The sequence below is a fragment of the Caenorhabditis remanei genome, chromosome IV (genome assembly GCF_010183535.1).
Source record: "Caenorhabditis remanei strain PX506 chromosome IV, whole genome shotgun sequence".
NCBI lineage: Eukaryota > Metazoa > Nematoda > Chromadorea > Rhabditida > Rhabditidae > Caenorhabditis > Caenorhabditis remanei.
Genome location: NC_071331.1, coordinates 6629862 through 6640675, shown reverse-complemented (window position 1 = coordinate 6640675; position 10814 = coordinate 6629862). Strand labels below are relative to the sequence as shown.

Here is a 10814-nt window from a genome sequence, read left to right as displayed (position 1 = left end):
TTAGACTGAAGAACTCAACCAGGCAAGGATCTCAAGGAATTTTACAATAGCAGCTTTGATGTCATCATACGAAACTGTCTGTAAAAAATAATCGCTCTGAAATAAATTCATAACTTCAAAAACTTACAACATTCATTTTTTTCATCAAAGTTCTTCCTGCCCTTCCAAGGTTTTTCTTCCCCAGAATTCGGACGTCCTGGTTACTAGACGCCACAAACGCCTCCATATCTTCAAAAAAGAACTCAATAAGAGCCCATGTTGCTTGTTTTCTATTTTGCAAAGCTTCTGAATCATTACTGGAATTTGCAGTGCGATTGCTGCAGGGCTCGTTTTCTGGAACCAGAAAATTTAAAAGTTTTCCGGAAGATTCTATAACAATTACCTCGTCCGCAGAATTCCTCTTGATTCTTCTATCTTAGCATCCAGTTTGTAGTTTCTTCTGTTCTTGAAAAAGCTCTGAAGGTCTTCCAGCAAATTTTGAAAATGCTCAACGCTTGTGGCAGCTTGTTGTCGTTCCTTTCTGGAAATTGTTGAAAACAGGTTTTGTTAATATTCAATAAAATAGAGACTCACTCTGTCAAATTGCAGTTTGGTCTTCTGAGTGTGATTTGGCGGAGATACGGCCGGCCCTTTCGAAGATTTTCGGTTTCAGAAGGAGAAAGAGTAGATGCCAGACGTTGAGTAGTTAATGAAGCATTGGTTGCACTCGAGTCAATTTCATTTCTTCGGTTTTCATTATTTCCGGGAGCAGGCGCAGAAGACGTTGAGGAGGATGTCTCCTCGATTCCTTGATTCATTTTGACGGTTTGCGGTAACTCGGAAGTGGAGCCAGCGGATGAGTTTGCTCTTCTTTTCTTTCCACTTTGCGAGACTCCAGCGCATGAAACATCGAATAGACTTGAGCCGTACCGTTTTTTTGTCCCGGCATTGTTTAGGATCGACTTCTGTCGGTCAGTTGATGAAAACAGTTGCTTTGACCGCCTATAAATGTGAAGCTAATGAAATCAAAATTCCCAGTTTAAATAAATACAGTTTCAATCAGAAGCCAAATGAAGCAGTATTTATCAATTCACGATAGATTATCGTATCGCACAGAACAAACTTATATCGCACAGAACAAACTTATTTTTATAAGTATTAATTTCAATAACCATCAAAGACTGAACTAATTTTGAGCAGAAGAGAAAAATAATTCTGTTATGAAAAAAAACCTAGGTTCGCATTTTAGAATCCGTTTCAATATTCTGAGAAATAACATTTTTCTAATCGAGAGTGGTAATAAATCAAAATAAAGTGTTATTTCAATTTAAAAAAACAGGAACGTCCATGAACGTTTTCTAGGAAAACACATTTTCCACAGAAAATATTTCCCGAGAAAATGGTTTGTAAAAAACTTTTCCGAGAAAACCGTGTTTGGTCTTCATGAGTTGTTTCCACCATGAATTTAGAGGCTGCCCGTTTCAGAACTTGTTCTTATAAAAACTTATACAAATTCAAACTACTTGAATTGTTGATAAGATAGTTTAACAGAAAAACTGGTTAACGTTTTACAAGTTATGCGACATCTGTTCATAATAATTTCTGATTCGAAGTTTTGAATTGAGGCAGCAATTTTTAGATGTAAATGCTCAAATTAGGAATAGTAACTGATCTGAAACAGATGCTGAACCTCAATGTCATTATCCACTTAAAAAAAAGCGGTTATCCCATCCTTATTAAACCTGGTTAATCATAATTTTTCTATTTTACGATGTCTTGTTAAGTGTGAGATTCAATACTTTAACATTCGGATTATCAATTTAAAAAAATACTTACCCATTCTCCCCTCGCTGCTTCCGCCATCTCTCCGGAGTGTAATCGCTTTCAAACATCCAATTCCCATCCTTCAACTGGATTTTTGTTATTCTGTTCTGGGTGTCCTTGACCAGAATCTCGGTTTCTTTTTCCAGTCTGAGAGTCAATATGTTCACTTATTTCTCGAAAATAACTTACTCCTCAAAAAACTTATTGTCTCCTGGAAGACTCAACAGAATCATTACTTTTGCCTTCTGCAATGCTTTCAAAGTTGTCTCATTGAGCATTTTCACAATTTTCTGCGCAGGCCTGGAATAGAAAAAAATGTTAATTACTGTCGAAAAAATAAAGTTTGGCCGAGGATTTTCAAAAAAAAATTTCGCGCTCAAAACGCAAGTGCGGCTGGAAGTTGTGGGCGGAGTCAAGGCGGAGCTTAACGCAAGCGCCGCACCTGAAATTTCTCTTGATTTTTTTTACGAGCGGCCAACAACAGTAAGAGGAAGTCGTGTTTTAATTGATTTTTTCACCGTTTTTTGCCGTATATTTTTATTTTTTTTATGAAAATGTATAAAGTTTTTACTTTCGCCAACAATTTTCGCTTTCGCTTACAAATTTTTGTCATTTTTTCACATTTTTTCAGAAAACAAGAAAAACGACGTCCAAGAAGTGCTCTAAATCAACGATTACATCATTCTTCGATTTTTTTCGTGTTAGTTTTAGAAGAAACAAAGTGGTTCTCTCCGGTCGATCGTTTTTTCAGGTTTCAAAGATGATGGAAATCAGGAAAAAGCGACGTCATCGTCATTCACAGCTGTTCGGATTGTGTGTCGAGTTAGTTTTATGATTGAACTAAAACTGTTTCTCTCCGTCTGAATTTTCAGATTTCCCCGTGCTGCCTCTCCAGGTCAACGACAACAACACATCGTCAATCGCCAGTAACCAGAGATCTGACATATTTGTTTAATTATTATGATTTTATATTGTTGTTATTTATTATGTGTTGCAATAAATATCTTTCTGTATAGACATACGACAAAAAACGGTGAAAAAATCGATTAAAACACGACTTCCTCTTACTGTTGTTGGCCGCTCGTAAAAAAAACCAAGAGAAATTTCAGGTGCGGCGCTTGCGTTAAGCTCCGCCTTGACTCCGCCCACAACTTCCAGCCGCACTTGCGTTTTGAGCGCGAAATTTTTTTTTGAAAATCCTTGGCCAAACTTTATTTTTTCGACAGTAAAACTAAATGAGAAATAACGAACTGTGCGCCGAAATAAAAAATTTTTCTGAAATTTCTGAGTAAAAAAGAAAGTAGCGGAGAAAATAAACGGAGAGAGCATTGATGAATAGAATGCAAATCGATAAATAATTCAAACATGGAACGGGGAAATATATCAAAAAAGTTTAGAATAAATACTGTTTTTGAAAGTATGTATGTTACTATGAAGAAAAATCACAATCACATTGATGAATTGTCATTGATAGCGTAAAAAGCTAATGAGCAAATTAATTAATTAGTGAAAACTGAATGAGTCATAAATATGCTTACACAAATATTGATCTAGATTCTCTAACTTCACAAAAAACAACATGGCTATAAATTGGGAAGACAAAAAATACATTGTTCGATTAGAAGGGAACAGGAAAGGAGAGGAGGGTCCTTACGAGATGTTACTGTCATATTTTCAACAGTGGGAAATAGATAATGTATTTTACTGTTTCGATTATGTTATTTCAACTGAACACTCATTTGGTCGTAATAAGCCAAAAAGAGAAGAACAACTTAATAATGAAATTAACAGGAAAAAAGGGAGAAATATCATTGAAAAGAGATTTTCCAATTTGAAGATATGAATTGTGAAGAAACCTCTGTGTTTTACTGTTTTGACGAGTCTACTTATTTTTCAAAAAACTGTTTTAAAGAATGAGGACTCGAATTTCCGAATTTCAAAAAATGTATATTACATTGTAATGGTTTCATTTATGATTCATGAAAAGATGTTAAAATAACTTGAATTTCTTGTGTGCAAGAACACCAAAAATACGGAAAGGGTTCTCGAGGAAGAAGACGGTAGAGAGACAAGGTTAATGTGACTTGAGTGACTGTACAGAAGGGAGTCAATTGTCGTACAGATTATCTGTAAAAAATATTGTTCCAATAGGGTTGCTTATGTGTATTCTAAGTCATCATGCATTATGGTGTCTCAATGTGAATTGTCATTCATCAGAACAAAAAAAAATCAATATGTTTTTGTATGTTCAGGTAGTATTGACAATTATGCGGTTTACTGACCGGGTACTGAGAAGGTAGAGAGAAAAAAAAACAAGCTGTGTGCATAGCGTAATAAGACAGTAAAAATGGGGAAGTTGTTTTCTAGGAAGGAAAGAAATTACGTGGTGGAGGACAGAGAGAAGATAGTAATAACAGTCATTGGGTGAAATTCAAGTAAATATGTGCTGTTTTAAAAAGTGGATGAATGTGATTGAAGTTTTGAAATAATGATTACAAAATACTAAATAACGTTCATACAAACAGCTTTTTGAAAATTTAATCGTTCACGTTATCTTTCGCTTAAATAAAAGATTACACTTACATACATATGGGCACACTTACCAAGCAGATGTATGACGTAACTTTGATGAGAAAAACGTATTTCACAAAAAAGCCTGCACATAACGATTTCCACACACGAACGATGCGAGGGCTCTTTTTCAAAAACAAGGGTGCGACAGGGCGCGCTTGCTATGTATGTACTTGTTTTGGCAGGTGTTCTTAACTATGCCAGGTGATTATAAAATCCTGAGATATTGGAAGAATGAGAATAACAAAATTAGTAAAAAAAATTAGTGAATTATGCGAAACAGAAAATTCTGATGAACGCTTTTTGTGAAAAGAGAAGCATTCTCAGACTAACTTTAACTTGTCAATAGAAAACGTAATTTCCTGGAAATTCGACAGCTAATTAAGTCAGCGCCCTATAGGAGGGCTAATGAAAATTAACTGTTTCAAAAGGTACATAAGTTTTCAATCGTGATGAAATTCTCTGGTCCAGTTCATAATATATGAAACATAACTTCCTATCACACTAAAAACTGTTTCAGGTCGATTTCCAAAAAAAGCACCAATAAACAAGTATAAAAATAAATAAATAAACAAGTGCTGCTCTAGAGAGTGGATGAATATGACTGCGCTGTTGAGAGAATAATGCACATAGTTTTTGATTTTCAAAAATAAATATCATTTCTCAAAGTTGGATAACTTCAACTGAATACGGCCAAAATTCGTTTCTTTTTGCACGGTGATGTATGTGCTTTACTGCCCCGGTACTGAGTAGGCATAGAAGGAAAAAATACTGTGTGCATAACGTTAACGTTATAAGACAGTAAAAAAGGGGATGACGTTCTAGGGGGGAAAGCGATGACGTGGTGAAGGACAGAGTGTGATTTGGTGGAGTTCAAATAAAAATGTGCTGTTCTAGGAAGTGGATGAATATGACTGTGGTATTGAGAGAATGATTTTACAAGACATAGCATTTGTACAAATTGTTTTTTCAAAAATTAGATTATTCACGTTATCTCAGTTTAAATAAAGGATGACATTGCATTATAAGTAGGATGTGACCTGGCAAGTTCACGTTTTGATTAAAAAACAGTTCACAAAAAAGCGCTCACGAAACGATTTGGAAACAAACACGAACGATGCTAGGACTCTTTTTGAAAAATACCGTGTGCAGTGAGGCGCGTTTGCTACTTGTTGGGCAGGTGTTCAATTCTTAACTGTTTTATGCATACTTGCAAAATTCCGGGCCGGCCCGGCCCGGCCCGGTTTCAGCCCGGCCCGGCCCGGCCCGGTCGGCCCGGATTTGAATTTTTGAATTTTTTTCACTAGAATTTTTTTTTTCAATAATTTTTTTTTCCCCAAGTATATCTAAAAAATGCGTTTAAATTGAGATATGAGACCCCAAAATTCCAAAAATCGCTCACTTTTTCACTTTTCATGCATTTTTTCAGTACATTTCAACAGAAATTCTCGTTATCTGTGCATGAAATGCATTCATAATTGTTCATTTTTCGAATATTTTATTGAAAAATTTTGAAAATATCGCTTTCTCGTGCACGACAAAGAGAGTTCCTATTAAAATGTTTTGAACAATTGCATGACTAGCATCGATTTTTGCCATTTTGATGTCTCATAACTCGCTTGAAACGCATTTTCAGACATGAAATCAAAATAAATTTATCCTTTTTCTGACTTTCTGAATTGATTCATGTCAAAAATCCTAAGTTTAGGAGTAGTTGTTTCCCCCTTTAGAATTTTTTTCCGAAAAAATCGGAAAAAATTCAAAAAACAAAAATTTGAAAATTTTTAGTACTGAAAATCCGGGCCGGGCCGGGCCGGAGAATTTCTGATTTCGGCCCGGCCCGGCCCGGCCCGGCCCGTTGCAACTCTGGTTTTAGGTGATTATACAATCCTTAGATATGGGAAAAACGAGAATAATGAAAATAGTAAAACAATGAATAGTGAGAAACAGAAAATTCTGATGAACTTATTTGGGGGAAGAGAAGCATCACTACCTTTAAATTAAAAACTGAGAAAAGAATTTTCTGGTGAAGTTGAAAGTAAGTCTAGTGAAAATCCTATAGAAGGAATTGATGAAAATGCACTGTTTCAAAAGGTACATGAATTTTCAATCGTTATAACATTCTCTGGTCAAGTGACAATGTATAAAACATAACTCCTATCACACTAAAAACAGTTTCAGGTCAATTTCAAAAAAATTACCGATAAAGAAGTAAAAAATAAATGAAGAAGTGCTGTTCTAGAAAAAGGATGAATATGACTGGATTGTTGAGAGAATGATTTTATTTTATTAAATATTTGTAAACAAATTACATGTAACGTTTATACAAACTGTTTTGCAAAAATTTAATTGTTCACAATATCTTACGCCTAAATAAATCATCACATTTATCTGCCTCACTTATGTACATATCAGATGTTTGATGTGACCTGGAGAATTGATGTTTTGATTTTAAAAAAAACTACATTTTCTTCCTAAAAAGGCTATAAACTGCTTGCGAATACGAACAGTGAGAAGACTCTCTTTCAAAATATGTGCAACAGGGCGGGTTCTTCTTCTTGTTTTGCCAGATGTACTAAATGTTAGTTGTTTCATTTCAAAACAGGAATACAGGAAAACTAGTGAAGTAATGGAAGCAAAACTTGAATGAACTATGAGAAACAGAAAATTCTGATGAATTTTTTTGTGGGAAAAGAAGCATGCTCAGACTACCTCTAAATTAACAACTGAGAAGATATTTTCTGGTAAAGTTAACAATCAGTCGAGTGGAGGACCTATAGAAGATATTAATAAAAATGCACTGTTTCAAAAGGTACATGAATCTTCAATCGCGATAACAGACTCTGGTAAATCAACCACACAGGTGAACCGCTGGGAATTTTATATGTGAAAGTGCCAGAATAGGATCCTATGTGTGTTCCTAAATGAAAAGTGGATCGCGCGTGTGCTGCATATGTGCGGTCGTCTTTTCTGTGTACTGGCAGCGCGTGCACCCATAAAGCTCCCATATACGTTCCATGTATGGTCCATATTTGAGGGTGGCGGCCGGCCGCCGCAACGACACTCCGGAATTACACGTGGGCGTGTTGTTTACCGTAAATCGACGCGACATTTTTTTCCATAAGTCCGGGCCCATTTTCTCCGTTTCTCAAAGTTTTCACCTATTTTCTTCATTCTTTTTGCACTAAACAGATAATGGCAAACTTCAACAATAAAAAGAAATTTATTTAAACTTGCGGAAACTTATTTTTTCAATACAAAAATTGTTATTTTCTCAAGAAATTAGAATTTTAAGTTTTTGTTGAGAAGTTCGGGTCTTATGATCCGCTTCACTTCGGTATGATAAGTTGGACCACTCGGCCACGCGGACACATTTCTGAGAAGATGAACACGTAAATAAGAAGAGGCCAGCCGGATGAAGCGCCGAAGCCGCGGCAGCCAGGCTGGTAAAACATAAATTCCAATCACACTGATAACTATTTCAGGCCGATTACGAAAAAATCACCAATAACAAAACATTATTTTTTGTTTATTGCCACCTGCCTGACTCTCACTCCAGTAAATACAGGTAACTGATAGAACGCACTACAACCTCAGAGTAATAAGTTAATAAATTGTACGGTTACAGAGAATTTTTTTAACACATCGGTTAGAAATTTCCCAATTTCATTAATTTACAGGATGATCATTCCAAGTCTCAAGTCACTTCAACGAATAATTAACAAATTTTATTTTATAACCGAAATGTTTTTTTGTCGCAACAGTATTTGCTTTTTTAAGGTCTTATAACGCGATGTTATAACGCGATTTTTGAGAAAAAACAAGTAAATACAGGGTGGCGCAGAGTTACCCGCACAAGCTATAAGTGCTATATCTGAAAAAGTAAAAGTCAGAAAACCATGGGAATTAACAAAAAGTTTATTCATGATCATGACAACAATTATCAGCTAAACTTGTTCCATCCGACCTCCTCTCTTTTCGATGACAGCACGAAGACGTCTGGGGTAGGCATCGATGATTGCACGCAGGTAATCTGGCGACAAAGCGTCCCATTCCTTGACTAGGGCTTTCTTCAGGGCCTCGATACTTGAGTGAGGTTTAGCGTTGACCTTGTTCTGCAAATCCCCCCAGATGGAGTAGTCCAAAGGATTGAGGTCTGGCGAGGACGGTGGCCATTCGCCCTTTGGGATGAACGCAGGCAAATGAGTCTCGCACCACTGTTGCGACAACTTGGCTGTGTGTGCGGGAGCACCGTCTTGTTGGAATACCCAGTGACGTCCATTGAAGTGTGTCTGAGCCCAGGGAAGAAATGTCTTTTCTAAAATCGCGAAATGTAGACTTTTTTGTGGTTTTTGACTCCTTGATCAACAAAAAGCAATGGTGACTTGCCATCAGCACACACTGCTCCAAAAATCATCACACTAGCGGGATGAGAGCCTTGATGAATCGTCTTTCCGTTGGCAAAAGCTTCCTCAGATGTCTCAGCAAGCCCTCGATGATTTTTAGGATTGAATTCGGCCAGTACGGTGAACAGCTTCTCGTCAGAGAACACTGTAACCAAGTGTTCCTCATTGCGCGTGCGCTGAAGGAGCTTTTTCGATCTTTCGAGCCGTTTCTTGGTTGTAGCTTCCGAGAGAATGGCCGCTTTTCTTACACGATAACAGGTAAGCTTCAGCTTGTCTCTGACAATACTTCCCAACGAACGTCGACTAATTTTCATACCTTTCGCCATTTTTCTGATGCTCCGATGTGCATTTCTTCTGATTCTCTCTTTCACAGCTTTGATCCGATCTGGAGTGACGACTGTTGCTTTTCTCCCTCTCCCACGTCTATCCAAGAACGTGCCAAACTTTTTCAAACGAGAAATCAAGCCATACACTGTTCTACTTGGGACTCAGAGCCGTTTAATGATGTCAACCGGTAGGACTCCTTCTTTTAAAAGGTTCAAAATGGAAGAGCGATGTGGACTCGGCGGTGCCATTTACCTAAAACAAAACCGATCGATCTGAATTTTGGCAGAATGATAAAACATAATATAATTAACAAAAATTTAAATAATACGCGCACCCGAATTGCGTCAATCGCCTTGCTTTATGGCGTCAAACTTTTGTGCGGGTAATTCTGCGCCACCCTGTACATATAAGAACCCTCCAATTTGAAAATTTTCAATTCTCGAGGCAAATATCAAAAATGTCACTGAATTCTGTTCTTTTTCAACAGTTTTGCCTCAAGTCTAAAATTTTTAACTGATTTCTGACAAGTCGTACAAAATTTTGGCTATTAAGATAAAACCAAGATTTAATGTCTGATACCAGATTGAAGAACATAATTTTTGAAATTTTTTTCTGCGATAGCTTTTATTACACAGTTTAGATATGCAAAAATTTATTTAGGTTAATTAATGAAATAATCAACAAAAAAGTAGACAAGACCAAATCCAAGGGACAGATTTCAACTCAGTTGAATTCTGCCCATCCATGGGGACACGCGAAAAATGAGATTTTACATTTACGGTAGTCCTTTCACATGGGAGGACAGATTTCAACTTTGTTGAATTCTGTCTTTCCAACATAATAGGAAAGGTCACGCGAGTAAGATGATTTTGTAACTAGGACGATTCTCTCGGTTGAACTTCGTCTTGCACATCCAGAATTGCAGCAATCATGTCTGGAAAAATCATAGTTCTTCTCGAGACCAGGCTCTTTTCTTACCTGTCTGAATATACATAAGCATGACATCTCACGCTTCTCTCAAAAATGCCCATTTGTTCATCACATCAACATGTACTTGTGATAATCTGTAAAAACCAGTTTTTCAGGGAATAAGGAAACTTACCGGGTTTGTAGAATGCAATGTATCTGTATCCTCTTGGAAAAAAATCTCATATCAACGAAAAACTACAAATTATTTTCTTTTCCTTGAAAATGAATTTTACGTTACGTTGGCAAAATAATTTCCGGATTCGAACTGTACTTTCAAAAAGCCACGTGAGAAACCCGTGGAAAATGTTTAAATATTGCCAATGTAAAATTCATTTTCAAGGAAAAGAAAATAATTTGTAGTTTTTGGTTGCTATCCGATTTTTTTCAAAGAGGTTACAGATACATTGCATTCTACAAACCCGGTAAGTTTCCTTATTCCCTAAAAAACTAGATTTACAGATTATCAGAAGTACATGTTGACGTTATGAACAAAGGGGCATTTTTGAGAGAAGCTTGGGATGTCATGCTTATGTATACTCAGACAGGTAAGAAAAGAGCCTGGTCTCGAGAAGAACTATGAATTTTCCAGACATGATTGCTTGCTGCAATTCTGGATATGAAAGACGAAGTTCAACCGAGAGAATCATCCTAGTTACAAAATCATCTTACTCGCGTGACCTTTCCTATTATGTTGGAAAGACAGAATTCAACAAAGTTGAAATCAGTCCTCCCATGTGA

The 10814-nt window shown here is 36.5% G+C and overlaps 2 protein-coding genes across 2 annotated transcripts; one reads left to right on the top strand and one right to left on the bottom strand.

Moving 5' to 3' along the window:
- Window positions 1-2081, bottom strand: GCK72_012612 (uncharacterized protein; the record flags this gene model as incomplete). Its single annotated transcript, XM_053729249.1, has 6 exons — window positions 1-78; window positions 128-296; window positions 383-520; window positions 574-981; window positions 1816-1950; window positions 1993-2081. The coding sequence occupies 6 exons, from the start codon at window positions 2079-2081 to the stop codon at window positions 1-3; spliced, it is 1017 nt and encodes a 338-aa protein (XP_053584021.1).
- An 8479-nt stretch (window positions 2082-10560) lies between these two features.
- GCK72_012611 (uncharacterized protein) lies at window positions 10561-10814 on the top strand (the record flags this gene model as incomplete). Its single annotated transcript, XM_053729248.1, has 2 exons — window positions 10561-10621; window positions 10666-10814. The coding sequence occupies 2 exons, from the start codon at window positions 10561-10563 to the stop codon at window positions 10812-10814; spliced, it is 210 nt and encodes a 69-aa protein (XP_053584020.1).